The sequence below is a fragment of the Sparus aurata genome, chromosome 6 (assembly GCF_900880675.1).
Source record: "Sparus aurata chromosome 6, fSpaAur1.1, whole genome shotgun sequence".
NCBI classification, from domain to species: domain Eukaryota; kingdom Metazoa; phylum Chordata; class Actinopteri; order Spariformes; family Sparidae; genus Sparus; species Sparus aurata.
The window spans coordinates 33,070,158-33,093,807 of NC_044192.1; the positions used below are offsets into that span (position 1 = coordinate 33,070,158).

At 39.7% G+C, this 23,650-nt stretch overlaps 2 protein-coding genes across 4 annotated transcripts; both read right to left on the reverse strand.

The window, feature by feature from the left end:
• Window positions 1-796: 796 nt before the first annotated feature.
• On the reverse strand, window positions 797-15,834 carry cdc42 (cell division cycle 42). Of its 3 annotated transcripts, none has more exons than XM_030419524.1 (6): window positions 15,722-15,834; window positions 7,968-8,108; window positions 7,154-7,226; window positions 6,734-6,843; window positions 6,254-6,451; window positions 797-2,675 (listed from the first exon to the last, which is right to left on the reverse strand). In XM_030419524.1, exons 2-6 carry the CDS (start codon window positions 8,070-8,072, stop codon window positions 2,586-2,588), a joined length of 576 nt encoding a protein of 191 aa, XP_030275384.1. In that variant the 5' UTR covers window positions 8,073-8,108; window positions 15,722-15,834; the 3' UTR covers window positions 797-2,585. The 3 variants fall into 3 exon arrangements, with proteins under 3 accessions (XP_030275384.1, XP_030275386.1, XP_030275385.1); XM_030419526.1 differs by having other exon boundaries at window positions 15,671-15,769; XM_030419525.1 differs by lacking the exon at window positions 797-2,675 and adding an exon at window positions 3,498-5,015.
• A 724-nt stretch (window positions 15,835-16,558) lies between these two features.
• On the reverse strand, window positions 16,559-22,584 carry snrpe (small nuclear ribonucleoprotein polypeptide E). Its single transcript, XM_030419527.1, has 5 exons — window positions 22,379-22,584; window positions 21,720-21,746; window positions 21,555-21,617; window positions 17,137-17,215; window positions 16,559-16,776 (listed from the first exon to the last, which is right to left on the reverse strand). Exons 1-5 carry the CDS (start codon window positions 22,430-22,432, stop codon window positions 16,721-16,723), a joined length of 279 nt encoding a protein of 92 aa, XP_030275387.1. The 5' UTR covers window positions 22,433-22,584; the 3' UTR covers window positions 16,559-16,720.
• Between the last annotated feature and the right edge of the window lie 1,066 nt (window positions 22,585-23,650).

The window sequence follows — 23,650 nt, forward strand, 5'->3', positions numbered from 1 at the left end:
ATCTGTCTCGATCGCTGTAATTTGTATGTCAGCTGGATAGACCCGACTCAAATTATAAAAGAAGATTCACATGAACCTTCTAATTTTTTAAGTCATTCAGGGTAAACTCCCAAAGTGAACCTTTGCAAAGTACTACTTATCAGACCAAATGATTGAGATGGATAATTGACGCTCTATAAATTCCCATAATGCAACCCTGTAGTTTGAGTCATCCCTCCACACACGGTACTTCTACATCCTTTGAAGCCTGTGACACATAACCACTTGTGTTGTTGTTGTTTCATTTATATACATATTTCCTTATTGGGTGATTTTCATCTTACCTCACAATTGTCCACTCTTTATCCAGCGAGCGCAAACAATCCCAATGTTAAAGTCCAACCATACAGCAAGAATCAATCACATAAGATTCTGACTAACATCAGTTGCTTCCATACTTATCAGCGTCACTGTAACCCAAAGAGGGGCAGCAACATCAGGGGTGATTTTTGGGTGGATGGCACCTCCTGCTGGCTGAACACACAACGCCCCGCTCCTCGTGCCATCAGGACATTGAATGAGGCAAACTGTGCTTATATTACCTGATCAATATACATATGTACACCTTACATGTAGGCCACTTTGATTTGGCCCACCTGTATGAAGGTTTTACCAAAGCAAAATATAATAAAAATATATGTAAGAAAACACACAAAAAAAAAACTTTTTCCACTCATGAGGGTTATAAAACGATTCGGTCCAGTAGTGAAGAAGGTTGTACGGTTAATTTAAAAAAAGAATGGCAAAGGAAAAGTGGTAAAGGCAATTAAGGTATAAGTTTAATATTTTTGAAAAGAATGCATATACAAAGAACAAAGACTTTAGACAAAGCATTTGGTTTTGCACCAAAACAACAACAGGTTATAATAATTATACTGACTTGGACTGGATATCAACCCAACTCTAAGCCACCAGTTAAGAAAAACAAGAACCAACCAATCACAAATAATTTTAACCAAACAGTCTCTCTGCCATTGGAGGTTTTTATTCAACTAAACCAATCAGAGGTTTTCTTGCTATAAACTGGCAGGTAAGAGTTCAGATGAGTTCCGACCCCTAAATGTAAAAGGAGTGAAAGTAACCTTTTTTTTTCATATATTTATATATATAAAATAAAAAAAAAACACAAACAGAAATAATGAAGAAAAAAAAAAAGTTTTGGTAAAAACACCTGGAGCCTACATCAACATTGTGTGCCAGCTTACATTATAATTACATCTGTTAAACCTATCATTTAGAACAGAGACCGAGGCTCAGCTACATGCAGCACCGTACAGTTTGAATGGGTACAACAGAGTGGACAGCCCTTCACACCTCAGACACGCAGCCTGAATAAAACACGCTACAGGAAGGCACCAAATTCTGACCTGGCACAGAATTCTGGTGGAAGTTCACTGATCAGCTGTTTAAATATAGATCTCCAGATTTGGCTGCTGGTGCCAGCCACGGATCATTAGTTTGACACAGATGTCTCTGCTGTACCCATTCGAAGTGTGAGGTGACGACAATGTTAAAACACTGTCCTGCTTTACCCTCCCTTGGTCCCTGGCAACGCATAAAGAACACACCGCTTGTTCTGCTAACACTGTTTAAGTTCCCTGCATCTAAAAGGCCAATTCCTGCGGTCGACTAGCAGACCCATTACTACTGGATGCCTTTAGCTCTTCAAGTGATTACCACACTCCAAATGGACTGTGACTCTGCACTGTGGAAGTCCGCTCTAAGAGGACGGGATACTAGACGGCAATATTTACCAATTCAATTTCCTCAATGAGAGAGCTGTGTGTAGTTTCACCTGCACTGCCCGAATTACAGAGTCCTGTCAGACCTGCACAGTCTCCTTAGTGGTTAAGAGCGCGTCTACCTGGAACATGGAATAAATATCTCAGACTTGTGTGTTTGAGGAGAAAAGGGGTGTTGGCAAACAAAAACAAAACAACACTGTCAGAATCTCTTCTGGTAGTGCTGTGAAAGAAGGGAGGGATCGGGTGATGAGTGTGCTCGTCAACAGAGGGGATGGGACCAGCAGCATGAGCAGCCACCAATCGGGCAGCTGGGAGAGGCTGGGGTGGGGCTGGCGCAGGGCGGGGCTTATATCCATGACATATCCATACATTGGCTGAGGACGACTAAATGGCTGGGCATCTAAAAGTGGATTAGGCCACAACACTGAATCAAAATCGATCTATCAAAAGCTCGACAGAATGAGTTCTAAGCTTGGTGTCTGGATTCCCGTCCGAGGCCGTGCCACCCTGCCCGGACCCCTCAGCGGCCTGTTGGCCAGGTTAGGTTGATCTTCGTCCCAAACTCAGATTTAGGGGTGAAGCTTCATATTATTGCAGACAATTATCTGAAACTTGGTCGGCTGTTTTCTCTCTAGTCTTCCCTGCGGAGGACAATGCTGTCAACCAGCCTTAGCAGAGCAAGGGAAAGGGGTATGTGTCTGTGTGTGTGTGTGAGAATGCAAGTGTTTGTGTATGTATTTAAGATGGTTGCATGTATTGTATGTGTTCTGTGTGTGTGCGCTTTGTAAAGGTAGGAGCCTCTCATAGCAGCACACATTTGCGTTTCTTCTTGGGCTCTGGGGGCTCCAATGCAGCCAATATCGCCTCATCAAACACATTCTTTAGGCCTTTCTGTGAACACAAACACACAAACACAAAAGGCTCAATGAAACACACACAGGTCAAATAAAAAAACGGGAGGGAAAACACAATTAAGCTAGGGGGTAACAAAGCAGCATTAACTATCATTTAGTAGAGTGTCATAAGAAAATGGGAGATGTGAGCGTGCTGTTGGGGACAAAACAATTCAACAATTACGCGAAAGGAGATCAAATCATATCTGAAACAAACAACTCAGGAGGATTTGCTGTTTTCTTATAAATGCGTGCGTGTGTGTGTGTGTGTGTGTGTGCCAGCCAGATCAGGGATCAAGTGTCTACAACATAAATCACATGCATGTTTGAGTGCAAAGTGCAGCTGAACTGGGTGCTGAAATCAAAGGCAAGTCAAACGAGAAAGTGGAGGAAAAACAGAGCATAACCCCCGACGCCACGGCACAAAACAGAAATGGTATCTGAGCATTTTCATTCCACACCGCCCATTTTGCTTTTTCTTCATTGGCCCTACTCTTCAGATTGAACATGCTGACTTATTCACTATAAGAGGACATCCAGATTCAACACAGAAAACACATATTTAAAATAATAAGCACCACAAATGAGGTCTATTCTCTGCCTCAGTGTTTCTTTTTGCTTCTTCTGTTTGTTTCTGCCCCTGAGCAGAGCTGCTTACACCACAAGCTTGGTCATGTGAAGTAACCAGAGCTGCTCTGACACAGTGCTGTACTATGCAGTAAAGCAGTAAGCCCCTCAGCGTTGCTTAACTCAGTCAACTAACCCCACTACATTCTTCTCTGACAAAGAACTGGAAAATAAGGGAGCCACAGAACGGAGAGCAAGTTCATGTGTCCTTTATTAATTCATTTCACAAGTCATTTCACACAATTATAGCTCTTTATTATCTGGACTTCCAGGATGGCATGATATGCACCACAGTTTAAGAAAAGGTTGACCAAAATAGGAAAATGATCTACTCAGCCTCATGTCGACGGAAACTCAACACAAGAGTGAGTTTTGTAGTCCACGTAGAAAAAAGTGTTGAAGCATTTGTAGATTAAATTGATTCAGAAATTCATTATTAACTTCCTTGGCATGCAGTCGAGCTCATCGACCCACTTTAGACGGGGTGCACGCTGACCCTTTTAGCTTCCGGCTACAGTGAAGATACCAGCTTAAAAAAGATATTCGCGTTATGCAAGCCGAGTTGTATGGAACCATTTTATGATGTTGTTGTTTGTGTTTCTTAAAACAAGTCCGCTGCGAAACTTCAACCGACTTTCCATCAACATGGTGGTGAGTAGTTAATGACTAGATTTTCATTTTGGGTGAACTTTTCCTTTGATGGCACATTTGCATCATATACATGGAGAGGTACGCCAAACAAGTTAGAAAGCATTTTACATAAGCATACAACTTAATGAAACATCAAGTGTAGCTTAGCTATAAACCCGATCAATAGCACAGTACCATCATGGTGCCAAACACTGTATCTAGTGGTTATGTTGTCAAAAACGCCAAACACTCCCTATATATGACTTTAAACCCCCTACATGTTACTATAGTCACACTCCAAGTTCTGTTAAATCAGACATCAATAGTACCAAAAATACATTAGCATAAGAAATGGAAGATCTGTTTAGTGTTGAGTTCAATCTCAGTGTGGAGCCATATGAAGCCACCCAGCCCTCACTTTAGTCTAAACCCTCCTCACATTAACTACTGCGACAGGACAGAGGGGAAAGACTAACTATAACAATGGCTACATCCCAAATTACGTCCTACATCCTCTGTAGGATACCGCTCTACTGTCGGCCAGGGACCGCATTAATGAGCACTGGGCCACAGTAGGAAGCCTAGGAATGATACAGTGGTGTGGTGCTAGATTTGTGATGTAAAACTAAACTCACATAAACCCCTCCTGAAAGAAGATATAAAGTACATTAACACACCAACCAAATCAAATATCAGCAGTTACAAGTTAGAAAAGGCAACAAGTCACTGAAGTGCAGGAAGGACTTGAGCCAGTGAATCAGGCCATGAAACAAAGTTAGTTGTAAAAGTTCTCTCAATATGAGTAGAGTTAGACTGGTGGCCCACTGATGGATCAGGAAATTAGATGGCTGAAATTGAGATTGGTCTAGATTTCAAAAGCAGCACATGTAAAGATAACAAGGAGAGGATAGACATGGGGTAAAGGAATGATAATAATGCAGAGAGGAATGGAAATAGAGGAGAAAGACATGAGCGCAGTGGCAGAGAGAGTTTAAAATATACAGCATTTCCTCTTTCTCTGCGTCTCAGGTGGCTCTAGGGCAGCTAGGATAGCTTCGTCAAATACATTCTTCAGCCCTCGCTACAAGGATAGGAGAGGGAAGAGAACAACAGCACAATTAGCACAGCAAACACAAAGAGATAGATGGGAGAGGAGAATAAGAGGAACATGGCAGAACAAGGAGGAACATGTCTGGGTGAAATACAGAGGGAAGGTGTAGGAGGAAATCTGTTTGAAGGAGATGCATGGCACAAAGACAAAGAGTGAAGGGCAATTGGTGAGAGTGACTCTACAGCAAAGAGAGAGGGCTGTCGCTGAGCAGTGAGCTGAGAGTGAGGTGTGGACCGACTGCTGAGATGCCTGACAGGAAACAGGAAATGGCGTCAGCAGCTATGCAACAGTTGTGCCAGGGAGAGGGGGGGGGAAGAGGAAGGAAGGAGCAGAGCAGGGAGGTGGGGGCTACACCTCAACTCCATCAACACTATTGTTCCCTGCCTGAGTGAGGCCGAGCTCATCTGTTCTACTCTGAGTCATGTTCCCTCCTCAAATTCCAAACAGGGATGCACTGATGCCAACACAAGTACTCACAACTTGATCAGCCGCGAAGCTCATGAAAGCACTGATTGATTTATAAAGACATTCCAAGAGAAGTACTAGTTACGAACAACAGAAATACTAAATTATGCTGTTTACTTTTAGTCCTATTAACTGTAAAATAAACAATAAGCCAGACACACTATTGAAGCAGGTTCTCTGACAACCACAGCTCCCCTGTTAAATATAGAAATGAATCCCTAACTTCTCAAACAGTAGCTTTTTTATGTGACATCAGCTGTGAGTTAATTACTTCCGTCTTGAATCTTGATAGAAACAGAACTCTTTCCTTATTTCCCCTTTTTGGCGACATTAAAACATTTTGCCTCAAATTCGCTTTCCAGTTAAAAGGAACTACGGCTACAAGAAACGTACATGTCTCCACTCTGCACTGCACAGGCCAACAGCCTGAACTGCTGTCTTCACCAGCACTTTTAAAGCTAAAGGCAAAAGGGCGTGTTGTCTGAACCAAGGTTCTTAAACCATTTGAAAAACATCTGATGATTTACAATTAGCTACACCAATAAGATCATAAGTGAGAACAGTCAATGAAACAGACCATGCAGAACAAAAACTCATCAACCACAGCGTGCACAGGCCAGGGGGAATATGGACATGTTCCTCTTTTCCTCCTTTTTCTCAGCTCTTGCCATTGAGGTGTGAATCGTGTGTGTCATATGTGAATCATGTGTGACTGTATTTACATTCCTATATGTATAAATTACCTGCGTGAGGGCTGAGCACTCCACATATTTCACCGCCTTGAGGTCTCTCGCCAGCTTCTCAGCTGTCTCCGGAGTGATGGGCTTTTGCTTGTTCTTGGCCAGTTTCTCTATAGTAGATGGGTCATCCCGCAAGTCAATCTGAGTCCCAACTAGCAGGAAGGGGGTCTTTGGACAGTGGTGGGTGATCTCTGGAACCCACTGCATAAACCCAGGGTAAAGCAAATGTCAAAACACTGCGTCACAAGTACACCTGAAGTGTGAAGATAATGTCACTAATGACACAAGAAAGACAATTTGATGACTACTCGAACATGCATCGCAATGTATACAGGATTTAATAAGAATTGTCTCACAGTAATAAATACAGTACGAGTACATCAAGATAATACAAATTACAAAAACAACAAAACACAGCATCCATATTTCCCAACAGTGAGGCAAAACCCCAGTGGCAAGAATACAAAGAAGGGCTCCACTTGCCTTTTCTTTGACATTTTCAAAGGAGGAGGGGGACACGACAGAGAAACAGACGAGGAAGACGTCTGTCTGAGGATAACTCAGAGGTCGTAACCTGTCGTAATCTTCCTGACCTGGAGAAAGCAAACACAAACTTGTTTAACAAGTGCAGTCTGGACATTGTGTTACCAGCACTTATACACACTCATCAAGTTGGCAGAATGAAACACACCAACAAGGAACACATAAGTCTAAAGTAAAACTGCCATCAACATCCTATGGTCACAACAATTAGCCTGTGGATGGAATGTGAAGACAACTCACATTTTTTCCCATGATTTCATAGAACCACTTGTCAGTACAAAATGTATGTAATGACAATGACTTAATAGCTTGGATGAGCATAAGTGAGCAAGAATATGTTAGAATAAGAATATAACATACCTGCTGTATCAAACAAGCCCAGAGTGTAGGGCTCTCCTCCAATCATTACAGTAACAGCATAGTTATCAAACACCTACAACAAACAGACCAGAAACAATAGTTAGATTGCACAAAAGATCATTTTGTATACATTTTACCCTACTTAAGTTTGACAAATATTGTGCAGATTAAAATATGCATTTAATTTGATTTTAGATGCACAAAGTTATTGTGTCATTATTAATAGCTGACGACAGTCATGTATCAGGTTCTATCTTGTAGCTCCAGACTAATTTAGGTAGCTGCTTTGAAAGAGAAACTTTGATGATGTGTCTAGAGATCAACACTGACTGTCAATCAGAATCTGGAACCTTTAATTGAGTGGAGAAAATAGGATAGATTTCTAGATTTCCATTTCCATTCCAAACCCTATCTTTCTGATTATGTTCACATTTATCAGTGATGCTAGGTAAAAGTAGTATGGTAACCTAAAGGCCAACACGCTGCAAAGGCTTCAGAATGCACAATGGCATTAGACATGACATCACAGTGTATTTAGGCTTGCATGACTGGAATAATTTGGTTCATAGGGTGTATGAAACCAAAACTAGTCACATCTGAAACTTAACATCCTTTTCTGAACTGTTCAGAATTAAACTAAATACGTGAATTGTAACTCTGAAGTTACTTCATCACAATTACAAACATAGTTACAAGGGCAGGACATATTAGGTTGGTTGGGGATTAATTAGTTGACTGTGAGCATGTGGTGACGAACAGACAGACTATATAGATGGAAGTTCTATCTATAACTAGCCAGTGTCCACACACTTACCGTAGGTACATATTCAGAGGGAAACTTGTTCGTGGTGTACGAGATGAGCAGGCAGGTTTTACCCACAGCGCCGTCCCCGACTACAACACACTTGATGGTCTGCATAGCTGTGTTTTACAGTCTTCGCTACTCATTCAAGATCTGGAACAGACAAACAAACAGAAAAGAAACGTCATAAGTCAATGACATCCAAATAAAAAACAAACAAGTAACACAAAACATTTGATTGCATATAAATATGTGCCTCTTGCTATGGTCCACTAGACATTACCAGTCACAGCCTCGAATCTGACAAACCAATTCCCTGGGGGAGACCTTAAAAAGCTCGACACTAGATGTTTTTGTCATTACTTGTCAATGATAACCTGTTGGTAAAGCCATTTTCAAAAACTGTAACTGTAACTTGGAGCCTGCCCTGAATCCGGAAATTGACGTGACCCTGGCCGTACCTAAAAATGTAATCATCTACTTGACATAGGTGAGATAACTCTGTCCAGACATCAATTAATAACTCTTAATCAACCCCGGGGTCATTGGAAGTGTCCAGATGTTCAAATGGGGGTTTCTAATTTAAGGGATTAAGGGATTTTACAGACCCACAGCTGGACACCAATTTGGGGAACAAATGAGATAGTATAAATGTGCTTCTCACAAAGGCAGAGCACATTTTGTGGCTGTTCTAGGAGGGAATTTAATAGGGGTGGGTAAAAATATCGATTCATCAATGCATTGCAATATATTTTTTCCCAATTCAATATCGATTCATAAAATCCTCTGAATTGAGGGTTTTGAATTGGGGTTAGTGTCAACGTTTACCCCCTCGTGTCTAGCTGGAGGGCGGAGGGACAGCGGTCATGTCTATGTTTATGTCAGACAAAAATGTACCATGCAGTACCAGAAACAATGGCACTTTCTCAGCTTAACTATGGTTGCACTGTTTTATAACTAAACACATCGAGTACATTTGTTTACATTTCAATTCGAACTAGAACTTCCTAGAGGAAAGATTTATAATTTAAGATGACTTTTTTTTAATTAAAAAATTATCAACAGGTACTCTAATGAATTATTTGTTTATTACTACTTATTACTGAATTGATATCGAAGCATTTAAGACAATATTGAATCGAATCGATATTGAATCGAATTGCGACCTAAAGAATCGAAATTGAATCGAATCGTGAGGTTCTTAACAATACCCAGCCCTAGAATTTAAAATGTTAGGATTGACACAAATGAGGAAGCAAAGGAAAAAACACCAGATAGGAGGATGACTACATAACTGGTATGATACCATAGAGGTATCATGGAGTGAGAGATCATACGATCCTCAACTGGTATTTAACAGGGTTTAAAATTGACAAAAAATAGGATTTTCAAAGAGCTCAAAACATATTGTGACAGTCCTGTCCAATGGCAGTCAAGTTTAATGCTGCAGAGTTGGAATATTTTAAGTTCAGTAAGATAACAGAATAGGACCAAAAACAATTTGTTATTTCTAATTACTTGAAAAGAGTCATAATGAAGCTGTAATAAACATCCCTTTAATGCAAATTAATAAAGAAGGTGGCCCAATTTGGGGTCATAACAAAAGAAAGATAACAAAACAGATTGTTTTGAGAGTCTTCTCAACTGCGTACACTTTCAGACAGGAGGCCTTGCTCATGCACAAGCACAAGCAGAGGTGTGCAATGTGGAAACGAAGTATAATAATGCGTATTCTACCGCCTTGTACAATCAAGAAGTCAATCAAGAATGCAAGGGGCTGTCTATGACCACAAACGACACAAAAAAGTAACTGTGCTCAGGCCCGGCTGCGGCCAGAGCAATGTGAGTGCAGGCCAGCATGATTACCTCTTGTACAGACATTGTAACCGTACTGGTGCTCATGAGCTGTACAGTGCCGAAGCACACAATGTCCAATCGTGCCAGGGCCAAGACAGTGTACCAGTATGGAGCACTCACACTAGTCTAACAAACCATTCACAGAAGGCAGAACCACATCTCTAGACTTTGTGGTTTTGGTTTTAGAACAGTTATGGCACTTGGAGAAGTAACAATTCTATTAAAACATGTGATTTCTCTTTAAGTGGAATCTGGGAAAAACTCCTCTGAAACTGAAGCCTTGGCATCAAATTCAACTAGAGCTCAAACGATTAAAGCTAGGATTGGTAACTTATTTTAGAAACATTTTTTGTTATACAGTATTCATAGAAAATCTCTTGACCGCCATCAGTCAATCAAATGCTCTGACAAAAACTGAAGAAAAAAAACCTCTAGTGTATGCGACTATTACAGTCCTCTTAAAGGGCCCATCCATTTAGCCCACTTGCCTGACTACCTACGTACCCGACTCACTCTGCGTACGCTGGCCGTGCACTCCTTGCGCATGACCCTACACCAAAACACAGCAGAGATGCTCAGCAGAGAGTTTTATTAGATGACTTTCAGTACAAATTGTCAGTTTGGCAGAGAGTCTAACGAGATTTATTTGCCAAGAGGAAATTATGCCCACATTTGGCGCTTGGCGAACTCATACATACTCTTTCAACTACGTTTACAGCAGTTGTAGGAACTGTGTACTGGAGAAAATGAGTCACATAACATATCTGCAACTTTAGGATCTGACAGCACATTCTCTGGTGTAACATCCATGAACTCTGCAGTAGCAACACACAACATGCTCTTTACTCTCTCCAGCAGTTAACATCACCACAGTGTCAATGACAGGGAAATAAGCCACATTAGAACCACATGCATCTGTGAACAGGATCTATATAAAAGATCTGAAGCTACAGCTTTAATGAGTAGTCAACATCGCTTACAATTTATTGATAAATAGAAATGAATTGCAGGGCGGTCAGGATATGGTCACTGCATCAGTGACAGACTGTCCTTCAGCAGCTAACTCAGTAGCATAAGGCTCACACAGCAGTGAGAAGTATTTTTTTTGCTGTTTTTTTAATATGAATTTTTACAGAGTTGTTTATTTATGTATTCATTAGATTAAAAGAAGCTAGGAAAGCTTTTTTTGTACCAATTACTCAATGGAAAATAGCCCTATTCTATAACTTCTCAACTTCAGATTTGCTGTTTTTTACGGCCAAACTGAATATCTTTGGGACTTGGACTGTTGGTCGGATGAAAGAAATAATCCTAAACTGTGAGCCTGGGTTGTGGCAAATTTTAACTTTTTTTTTTTTTTTTTTTTTACTATTTCTGACTTTCTGATCTGCAGATAAATTCATGATTAAGAATAATTATTAGTTGCAGCCAAAACCATAATTAATTGTAATGTTCATACCTGTGCTTTTTCTACTGTGGCATGTTGAGTGAAACACTAAACATTGACCTTGAATCTATGTCTGTAGCAATGTGGTGCATCTTGATGTACAGTGCATTTACAGCCAAAAAACTGTATCAAAGCTAACAAAATTGCCCAGAAATGACACTCTCACCACCAAACATTGACATGAACCAATTAGAAAAATCTGACATACGGGCCACTATAACACCAGAAGTTAACTCACACGACTCCTTGGATTGAGTCTGCCGATCAAGGGAGGGTGGGTTTCTAACTTGTCAGCCAATCAGAAGCTTTATTTCTGACTGTGTGGCAGCTCTGATGTCAGACTGTAGTTTCAGGCAAGAACTGGGTTAGCTTGTTGAAGAGTCATTTGTATGTGCATTGGTGAATGGGATTGTGAACTCTGCCATCTTTACCACACTGTCGGTGTTGTTGGATAATTAGCTAATTTCAGCTTGATATTTAATTTTCAATCAATGAATTCGAGTCTCCAATATGAATTTTCACAATTAAATGTATGGATGTGTATTTTCTTGTACAGCCCTACACTGTGTTAGTATGTGGAACACAGTATTCCCCTGTCTTTCATCCACAGGACACAGTATGCGCTGAGCCACTGCAGAGCTCTGCACCACTGTGTGGGGGTGGGGGTGTCATTGAGAGAGGCAGAAGGGACAAAACTGCAGGCACCAAATGTTACACAGGGAACATGAACTGAGCACAGATTGATGTTCTGCTGATACACATGGAATACAATGGGACCGATTTGATCAACACAGCAGTCCCTTTGCAATAAAGGCTGGAATTACTTTAGACAGCCTTTGTACTGCATGTTTAAAATAAATTATATTCCTGAAATTAGATATTAGATAACTGTCACGGAAGAAAATTATCATTTAGATCCTGTCACAACATGTGTGTGTTGTCCTGAGTGATCTGATTTGCCCTTATATCCTACATATTTCAATGTAATTGAATTAGGGATAGCTATAAAAACATTTCTCCAATACTGCTAGTAGGACGTTTGATACCGACATGATTTTGTCCATACATCGAGTTTCTGAATAATAACCAAGTTTTCCCCACAAAAACACGCACAAGAAGTTGTGCTGTAGAATCAGGGCTGCTTCTACTAATGGTACCAAGTACTACATCAAGCTTGTAGAGGCACAGACTCAACAGCCCACAACTAGAAAGCTGTTTCTTAGGACTAAGGAGAGATCTCAACCAAACGGTGCAGCTACGAAGGTAAAACATAGATGTGAAGGTTTAGAACATGCAACTAGACACAATGAATGCAACAAGTTATTGCACAGCAGATTACGACAGTGTTTATAGGATTGTTTACAGCAGACGGTAAAATGACGCTCATTATATTATGTAATGAGCTTTGTTTCTAAATATGACTGACTTCCCTAACCAACTGTGTTCAAAAGTGACAGAATGATGTTGTTGCTGCTGTGTGATGATAATGAGGCCATCACAGTGCCTGAATGAAGAAGATATTGCGTAATTTGGACCTCTCAATAAACTTCCCAAAGGCAGGTGAAGTAAGCAATTACACAGAATGCATCATGTGAGTTACTACCATCAATGGAAGTTAACATTTTGGGTGATGAATTGGGTTTGGCAAGGAATGTAACAATGACATTTTAAATTCCCCGTACTTTTAAAGTTGAGCTGGATTTAAAAAATAAATAAAAACAATATTAATTTTAATAATTCTACCCCTGGATTCATAGAATCTTTGGATCGTTTTTCCAATATATGCCAATTACTATGATCAGATGTCAGGGTTCAAACACCCTCCAGATACTGGTTGAGTTTCCTTTTGGCTTTCCGTCATTTTGGTGTCACTTACAGGCATGAAGTTTCTGTCTTCACACACATCAGCATGGAGACAGGTACTCCTCGTAAACACTAAAATCTATACCTGAATGGGCACAAAGGATGTTTAAAATGGGACGGCTCCCATTATTTGTTCTTGTTTTACATTACTGACATACATAAGTCTATATCTGTCATTGGTTTCTAGGTATTTTACAATAAGAAATGTTATCATTAGATGTTAAATTCAAAACAGTATCCAATAAATGTCTACATAGGCAGATTTTAACTACGTAAACATTAATATTTACAATAATTCACCAGGCCAGACAATGAACTGTATTAGTTTTGCAGAATCTTTCATGCCAAGGAAAACTAATCCTGTAATTGAAATATCCCGAGGTGAATTGATAGAGTTGAATCCTAAGTTAGATTATAATGATTAAGAAAAATCAGTGGTGTTCCCCCGTTCTGATCTACAGAGAGAAGTAGTGTCTAAAGGGGGCATGTAAATGAGCCACACTTACATAATACAACAACAGTGATACAACAGAAACCTTCATCTTCATTTTCCTGTTGCATATTGTTATGAAATGAAAATCAAAACTGGACTAGTTGTGTCTGTTAACAGGACTTCTTAAACATGTGTCTGGTGCCTTGTGATGGCATAAGATTTTATTTATACAATCAATAGACTTTTATAGTTGCTTAAAATACTAATTGAAAGCCACAGCTCTATTTCACCTTTGAATTAATGGCATTCTTGTTTGCAAGTTAAATATGTGTCATCTAAACAGTAGATGGTCTAATAACCTGGTGTTCCAAATATAGAGTACACTTCATAAGTGTTATAAACATGCTTTTAATTTGTTCTCATAATTCAGAGTTTTCCCAAAATGTCTTCCATTAAAGCAGTCACATTAATTATTGTTTTGATCACTACTTTAGACAGTCCATTACTGGGTTGAGCATTTGAGTGCTTTTACAACACACAAATTGAAGGAAAGCTATGCCTTGGGCACCAACAAAACCAAATGTTGAGGAAGGAAAAACACTGCCTTTGTCAGAAGGAATCCTTTCAGCACTTTAGACAGTACACGGACAGTTAATTTCACTGCATGGTGATCACTATCACATCCACACAACAGTGTACGTACTTAAGTAGCATAATGCCCCGCAGGGCCAAGAAGTTTTTCATGGAACCAAATGTGACTGTAAACAATCTAAATACTTCTTCATATGGTAAGAATTGTGAAATATTGACAAACTCTAGGCTTAACATGGCAGTAAGCTGATGGCCATGGGCAACAGAGGGTGGCTGCCGCTGCAATAATGCTGCCAGACTTAATCCACGCATTTGTGTTTGTAGGCCAGCAAGCATTCTGAGGGCAGGCCAGCTTAAAGATTGGTAGTGAAAGCTGGTAAAAATGTGGTATTTCCTCAAAACATAAAGCACCTCATTTTGAAAATAACTATGATAGGCACTATATCTACAAAGACTTTTAAAGACTTTTGTCACCACATCAAGCAAGTGAGCACTTCTCTTGAAAACATTAACCAACCACAGAATCAAACATCACTGCATCCACACAGCTGCACGACTGGAATTACATCGGATTTAGCAAAATATCTTTAAAGGTTGGAGCAAAGTCCCACTGATGTGTCAAGCACAAACATGATGAGGAGAAACACTTGGACATCTGGTCGTTTGATACTTCACACAGGCAGACCTCAAGTCAAAAAGCTCAATCACAAGCATTTTCTTTTGACATCGACACAAAATCTAGGACGAACTGTCCCAACAGTGACTTTATATTACACGAATGCACTTACAATTTATGGCATGTCTAAATATGCAGCCACGAGCAATAAGCGAAATTGTTACTACGAGACTGTGTAAGTAAGAACAGCCGACCTACATAACAAATACATTTCAAGATCATACCTGAGAGATAGCTTCCACTTAAAGCTAACGTTACTGTTAGCTTGACTGCTTGGTTATTTCGGCCACATCCCCGGCCTCAATCTGGCCTAATTTCCTGCCGGCTGTTTAAACTAACGACCAATGTACCAATTGCGCTGTCCTTCTCATACCCCAACCTAGCAATTTGAACCTCTGTCCTCGCACCCTAACATTTCACCGTTTAACTGCAATCGGAGATCCTTCTTACATTATAATAACAATACTAGACGTTTGTTACGCCTCTTTATTCAGCTCGTCAACCAGCTAACAGCTAGCTAGTAACTAGTTAAGTTACGCATTTGGCTATCAACTGGCTTGGCTTGAAAAGACATCAGATTCTTCGCACACTGAAATTAACAATACGTTTGATGAGAAATATCGTTACTACACGACCCCAAGAGGTTCATTTACAAGCCGGTCTAATGTTACAGACTGCCTGTCTGCTTGCTTTGCTAACTACTCCCCTCCCCTTGCTAGTTAGCTAGCTAACTGGCTGAGCTAACCTTAGTGGATGCTATTGCTGCGGAAGATACCTACTTTGAAAATAACATTCCATGTACCACATGCGTACATTACAAATGATGCCGATAACATTAAAACCCTTACCAACTCCATTTATATCCCCAAAATAAAAAATAAAAAGATTTTTTTCCGTACCGTATCCTCCGTTTGTGTCTTTACGCCGGGCGTTGGCAGCTCCGCGCTAGGGGCTTCCCAGTCAACTGAACAGGGACACGTTGCGTGCGTAGTGAACAACTACGTAATAACGTTAATCAATTCAACTACAACCAGGCTACTTCTCTCAAACGAATGCCAAAAACCAAACAGACAAGCTAGTCTGTGGTTTCAACATTACAGAACAGATGATTTATTGTACTCTGTATGTAAAACTGAATTTAAACTTCCGAAATGTAAGCAATACAGCAATACAAACACTACACCATTTTGATTTAAACATAGTCACAAACGTGTCCCGCCCACTTTTATGAAATATAAACTCTAAAAATGTATAATTAATCTAAAAGTATCTATAAAAAATGTCTCAGTTGTGGCAAAGTGAGTAATTGCAGTACATTACATGGTAGTCTGTACAGAGAGTGAACAATATGGATATGTGCTTCAACTGTGATCCACATTTTGTTGTATTTCAGCTGATGTCAGGTTTCATGCAATTATCTTTTTAAACTCTTTACTTGCATTACATTGTGCTGATAAGTAAAATGCCCCTTCTGTTATACAACACTACGTTTAACATTATAGGAAATGATTTCAGGATAAAATACACAAGCAGGTTCAATGTATTTAACTTTCAAATAAATGTAATTTGGGTTACAGCTTCTGTATACTATATTATAGGAGCTGCATGTTTGACCTACATACGTGCATTGCAATAGTGTTGTCTGCCACTAGATGGCACTTCAGCCCAATGACCCATATACACATGCTAACAACTAGTTAGAAACATTTAGCTGAATAAGTTCAAATACAGACAACTTGTAAGAAAAGAAACTTTATTCTCAAAACGAAATCATGTGATAGAAAGAAACAATATTCATGTTACAGAAACACAAACATACTCAACACCACTAGCAAAAACAAAAAGAGAGCACATGTGTCTTTCTAGGAAAGGTAAAATGTGTAGGTGTCTTCATTGTCCTAGTTGGACACACTCTGCAGCAAGGTTATGTTGTCTCCTTTCAACATGATCCTCCCTGGGAGACAGAGAAAGAAAGAGGAAGAAACCCAAGTGGAGGTGGATCAGAATAGAAGGATGATAGATGGAAAGAGATACAAAGTGTCAGTTCACTTTTGGACAAAGGACCGAGTACCCAGCATGTTGGGTACAGAGGACACATGTAGGATCAGTAACATGTGTGGTTTCTCTCCATTAGCCCAGCTGCTCAGGTGTGATGTGTCTGCTTTGCAAATGTTTTGTGCAGCACCATAGGTCAGTAAATGTCTGTGTGAAAGTGTCAAGTGTGCTGACATGCATATGTACAAATCACTGCCAAGCAAAGCTAAACAGAGATAAGGCTCCAACAAACAGGTGTTCTAATGCATCATGCTCTTACCCAGCGGCTTTCTGTTCTTGGTCTTCATGTGGACCTCCTCAGCATCATCTAGTACCAGGTTCATGTACTCATCAAAACCCTAAGACAGAGAGGAAACAGCTGTATGTGGGCAAGTTTCATTCACAACCTCGCACAACCATACACACACACAGACTGCACGTTTCTGTGATGACCCTCACGTTGACTGTCTTGTAGGTGCAACTGAAAGGGTAAATACTTTATTTTGAGCCTTAAAATAGCAGCAAACACCAATCTTCTGTATAAAGATATAGTGGAGTAATGGTGTCCTGAAACAGAATGACTTCACACAAACACATTCGGTGTGTGTTGTACTCCGAGCTTCTCTGTGCTTTGTTTTGGTTGCCAGTCTGGTTGCATGCGCACGTTGACGCATGTGAACGTGTGTGAGTCAAATCATTCTCCACACACACCCACAGGAACAATGCCATACACCATGCCATGTAATTCACTAGGCATTGTGTCAATTCAGTTCTTATTTATCAACATGATGCTGCTCCCTCTTCTTGCATTTAGTGACATTTAGCCGTCGCCACTAGAGATGCACAGATCGATCGGCAACCGATCGCAATAGGCCGATAATGCCTCAAGTTCTCAAAATAGATCAAAGCAGGCCGATCAGATGACGTTTCAATAGAGACAGTGCATTGACTGCATGCATTCCCACTTCTCAGACCCAGGTCTCCTAAAGGGGCGTGGTAGTCTCTACATCGAAAGGCGGGCAGGCGAGGAGGGAGGGGGAGAGAAAAAAAAAATCAACACTGAAAATGGCGTCGCCGGTATGGGAGTTTTACAATGTGTCCGAAAAGGACAACAAATTTGCAGTTTGCAAGGTGTGTGCAAAGGAGATACCTCGAGGAGGAATGCTACAAAAGAATTTCAACAGGAACCTGATAAGACATTTGAAAGTTTCTCACATCGAGGAGTATACTGAGTTTTCAAAGTTGGCTGCTGCTACGGCAGAGAAAGAAAAGGAGTGTGCAGCAACCCAGACACCACTAACTCAGCTGACTGTAACAGAGACATATAAACGACAGCAAGAAAAAGAAAGAACTAAATAAAAAAGGTAATGGAATTCATATGCCTTGATCATTTAATTCCTTTTTCCACAGGAAAACTAAGGTTTATAGTTTATAACTTGTATCGACTCTAAGAGAGTGAAATGTTTACTGTTGTCTGTGTCGGTGCACTGCACATGTTGTGTGTTGTTGTCGTACACATAATTATTGCCACAAGAAAACTTAAGCTAGTAAGCCACAGTTACTCTATGTAAGCTGAGTCCAAGTTGCAATCATCTCCCAATTTTTATACTTAATAATACAAATGTCAATGTTGTGTAAGAAGAATCATTAATTAAATATATGAAAGTTATACAAGACAACAATATAGAAGAATTTATGGATTTGATGCTGTGATCGGCAATATCGGGATCGGCAGATACAGCTTTCGGTCATCGGCCTCAAAAATCCTGATCAGTACATCTCTAGTTGCCAGTTGTTGTTAATTTAGTAAGTAACATCTCTTCCAGTTAAACCTCCATAGATTTGTATTGTATAAATATTTAACATATAAGGTCCATAGTTCTGAACAATAAACTCCAGTATTTTAAGAAAGTTGCTTGTGAAAAACATGGTGGGCAAAAGTAAAAAGGCTACTGCCATTTCATTGTGCCAGAGACACTTAATCAACACTGAAGTCTGAGGCTCTCAAGATGGTGATGAGTTGAAAATCTTTAATATCCATTGATTCATTAATCGTAGAACATGCCTCTGTTTCAGCCACTGAGGCCTTCAACAGGGCAATACCATTCTGAGCTAGTAGAATCTAAACGTTGAAAAGCATCAGGACACCATTTTCCAACTTCAATTTACTCAAGTACTGTACTTCCATAGAATGTTGAGGTACTTCGCTTCAGTTTTTTTAGTTTACTGCTTAATATTTTCACTCCACTAGATTTACTTGATAACTTTGGCTACCAGTTACTTAGCAAATTCTGGTTTGTGCTGACTGACTATTACGCATGACATTGGATAATGCTGTGGACACAGAGTGGTAACAACTAACAGAGAGGACTGCTGCAATACAGCCAAAGCACAGCAGTTTCAAATGTATTTATTCTATAGGAAATTCAACACAATAAACTTAAGTTGTAGGTAAAAGTTGTGAACATTAATTATGCTGCCACTCAAACCTGTTTATGTCCACTCTTCGTACAGATTTCAGGTGCATCTCTTGAGGTGTTTTAATTTATATCCTCAATTGCTTCAAAAGCTGACCATTAAATCGGAGGGATTTGACTGAATTCATACTGAATGAGCAGATTTAACACATCAATTTTGTTTGTTGATTTGTGGATTCAGAATGGATAAAATGCTATAAAACCCCAACTATAACTGCAATTCCTTAGCAAACCTCTATACTAAGGGATGTAATTGGACAAAGATAAAAAAGCAGGAAATTATACAGACCCGTAGTGGGGGGGCGGTATGTAACGCTGTTATTGTGATGATAAATGACACTTAGATATTGAATCTGTGTCTATAATAACTACACCCTGACAAGTAAATGTGACGTTCATTTAATTTAACTTAAAATTTGGACAACTGACTGCTATGAATCACAAACAGAAATGCTTTACAGCAGCTCCCATTCAAAGTCAAGAATATGCCGAAAAATAGTAGTCGTAATAAAAATGATAATAATAATAAACTATATATATGCTGCATATTTATAATAGAAGTCTACTGCAACTGTACTTTTTTTACCATTAAATGTTATTTTATACATTATCATATTTTATAATGTTCTGTCATGGAGTACATCACTTCACTGCTAACAGAAAAGAGAGCTGCTCACTGCCAGTTGCAGCTTCTTATCGTGATCTGCAGTCTTTGCTAATTTTTTGTCATGATTGCTATTATTAGTACTTATCAAAAATCAGTTACATGTCAGGATGTGGTTATTATAGACAGATTCAATATTTAACTGTCATGTGTCATCACAGTAACAGCGTTACATACATTAGCAGCTGTAAACACAAACACATTATAAAACACATCATGTGGTCCCCTTTAAACGCCGGGTGCAGGTGTATATTTTGGTAAATAACCGCCAGTTCCAAATTCCAAATTAATGCAGAGTCTAATTTTTTTTTTTTTTAAAAACATCAAGGAAGACGCGACCACTGACACCGCACAACTTTTTTCTTTGCCTTTTTCACGTATCGTGCTTGCTTTCTGTCAGTCATCACACTGATGATCGCCATGACGCCAGTGCAGCAAACTTTCTGTCTTAAAATATGCAGAGGAAAACTCGGGAGAAGCAGCCGCTAGATGTTTCTCTGTCGACCCCAAGAGAGGGATAGATTGGCGAAAAAATAAAACAGAGCATCAGCGTCTGTCTGAGGAGGACAGCAACAGGGCCAGGCTGCCTGCTGGTGGGAGGAAGAAGGCGAGGAGCTTCAGATAAACATGCGGGAATGAGTTATCAGCAAACGGGCACGCGGCGAGAGAGTGTCCCGCAAAATGATCAGGGCGACGGAGAAACAAATGTACGCCACCGTAAGTGACAGCAGAGATGAGGAGTTTGCTACGTGTGCTGGTTGGCTGAATCGTTTCCTCCGCCGCACCAACTTCACTTGCAGAAGACAACTATTGCCCAGAAGGATGCCAGAGATTTCACCGAGAAGCTGGAGAAGTTTGTGACATTTTCATCCCGGATTTTAGCGAGAAGGGAATTAAACACCTGTCCCAAATAAACACCTGGTCTGTTAAAACCTATTGTAAAACAAAAAAAAGCGGATTTGCATGATTCACGAGGGTCACATTTTGATGGCGAAAAATCCGGATTTCTGGAACAATCACATGCCTGATACTGTTTGAAAGGATATGCATTAATAAAGCACAAGGCATTCCTGCTGATGAATCCAAAAATACCGGGCTGGTGTTTCCACATGGACAGGGAAAACAGAGCTCTTATAAATTTAGAAGATAATATCTGCCAACTGATTAATTGGTCAGGTATTACAATATTACTTATCACTGATCCCCATTTATGGGGTCTGAAAACTCGTAGAGCATAAAATAGTGATTTAATCAGAATGCAGTATTAATGACTAAAATGTTATGACTCAAGTCAAACCATAAGAAATTTCCTTGTGTTTCAGCATCTCAATGAGTAGAAAGAAAATAAATGACCCGCTTTTGTAGGTGCAACCAGTTTCTCACATTTAACAGCTTTACTGTGGAATTCTACTCCAGACCATTCAGTCTACTTACTGCACTTATTCAATGATAGCCATTTAGTGTTAATTTGCCAAATGTAAATCAAACATAGTGTTATTAATACAACTTCTACTCATTTCCTATTGCAGTTCAACGAAACCAAGACAATAAACTTACAATGATGCAGCCCTCTATCCGCATGTTCACCTGTTCATACAACCAGACCTGGATCCGTGAGCGCTGGGAAAGCAAAGACATGGGATTATTCCACCTTATTCATACAGCACACAAAATAAATCAAGAAAATGTAGTGAGTAGTAACAGATTTAAATTAATACTTACATTCTGTAGATACCTGAAAATTAGGTTCTGATACATGGAGTCAAGGAAATTTAGTGTTCAAAGGCAGGCAAACACATACACACCGATACAAGCTAAATATCCCATAAAGGGTTACTGAACATTAATAGGTAATTAACTGATCATGTTGGCTAATGGAAGTTCAGACATTGTGACACAGGAAATAAGCGTTTGTAAAATCAACGTTACGCTGAACATATCAATGTAAAATTCTAATTACATAACACAGGCATTCTCCAATCTTATTTTACTTTGGACACTTCTATCAAAGCAGCATGTCCATGTAATGCTGTATGTAACGTAATGCTAAAGGCAGCCATAACAAAGAATACCAGACTTGTTGTAACTTTACGCAATTTAGCGCGTTGCACGCAAGTAACGTAGCAGCCGTATACCCACGGTCTACCCACCAGTCACCTGAACGCGATTCATTGTGCCAGAAATGTTTGTACAAACATTTGAAATCAGTAGCCAGTACCCTGCTTGTAAGAAGTCGTTTTAACACAACCGCTCTGTTTGAACTCGTACACGCTCGTTAGAATGAATGACTAGCTAGCTAACCAGAAAAGGTTAGCCTAGCTGCTAAATTATGTAGCAAGCGATAAACCCGCGTCTATCGTTCGTTGCCTTAAAAAGGATACAATGGGCTGCACCATAACCTTCTGGACCTTCTGTCCTTGTCCTCTGTACGCCATGGCTCCAACAAAATACCAGCGGTAGGTATTAGAAGAAAAATTTGCACCTTTTCAAGAATGCACTTTAACGAAACGCTCACGTTGTGAGGTTGCTTCAATGGCGGGTTTCCTTCCGCGTGCGGAATCAGTTGAGATAAAGAGCTCCGATGATGTGGAACAGCGCCGCTGCAGGTAGGAGGTCGTTACTGCACTGACTTGTTGCTCCACTGGAAAGAGCACAACAGTTGCGAACCCTAGATGTAACATTGTGTATACATTTAATTTGGCAAGATGACGTAAAAAAAAAAACAGAAAAAACAACAGTTCTGTCCACGAGCGTTCACTGATAATAATATTCCCACCACTGCCCTTGAATCTCTGCATCACAATAATGCAGAATTTGTACATCTTTTATTTTTTATATCTTTTATATTTTCTCTGTTTTGCACATTCCTGTACAGCTCTTCCATCTTCATTTATCAGCCAACCCACACTTTTTGTCTCTGTTTGTTTGTTTATATTGTATATAGTCACTGTTTGTTTATTGTCTTCAATGCATGCACCTTATTCAGCAGGACAAATTCCTCGTTAGTGTAAAATCCTTCTTGGCGATAAATCTGTTCCTGATTCTGGTTCTGGTTCAAAGTAATCTTTGAAGTGTGGGTGCTCCAAATCCAACATCATATACATAGCCAGTGTCAATTTCTTTTTGCTGCCATTAAGGATGACCTCTGACCCTGAAAATCTACTCCCATATCCACATTTAAACTTAAAGGGCCACTATGTAGCATTGGAGAAGAAATTCAAACTCAAAATTTCAATATTTACAATTGTAAAAGTCAAAATTGTTTAGGCTATTCATCCCGAGGCTAGACAGGTGGCAAAAACAGTATGACATTGTGCTGTCCTTTGAGATCAGTTTGTTGAAAATGAAAAGAGCTCGTTTAGGCAGGTTCAAATTTCTTTCCAAAAACCACATAGTGCATGTTTAATAGCAAAAAGCCATTTTAAGTTGTATGCTTTGTTTGGTGGAGGGACATTGACTACTGTCATAATCAATGTAAGAATGTTACATTCACTTTTTATGTGAACTTTCCGAATCCTCATTAGAATTGGTTCCAATGCACACTAGCTTTGACACTGTTATCCCTGGCACATCCTTACATTACATTTACATTTAGGGTATTTAGCGGATGCTTTTGTCCAAAGCGACTTACAACAAGTACATTTGTCACAAGA

Coding starts and splice junctions, on each gene's coding strand:
- cdc42 (XM_030419524.1), bottom strand. CDS start 8,072: ATGCAGACCATCAAGTGTGTTGTAGTCGGGGACGGCGCTGTGGGTAAA. Junction 7,227..7,967: donor CCTCTGAATATGTACCTACG/GTAAGTGTGTGG, acceptor TGTTTGTTGTAG/GTGTTTGATAACTATGCTGT. Junction 6,844..7,153: donor GGGCTTGTTTGATACAGCAG/GTATGTTATATT, acceptor TGCTTTCTCCAG/GTCAGGAAGATTACGACAGG.
- snrpe (XM_030419527.1), bottom strand. CDS start 22,432: ATGGCGTACAGAGGACAAGGACAGAAGGTCCAGAAGGTTATGGTGCAG. Junction 21,618..21,719: donor TTTTCAGGTATCTACAGAAT/GTAAGTATTAAT, acceptor TTGCTTTCCCAG/CGCTCACGGATCCAGGTCTG. Junction 17,216..21,554: donor GGATAGAGGGCTGCATCATT/GTAAGTTTATTG, acceptor TCTCTGTCTTAG/GGTTTTGATGAGTACATGAA.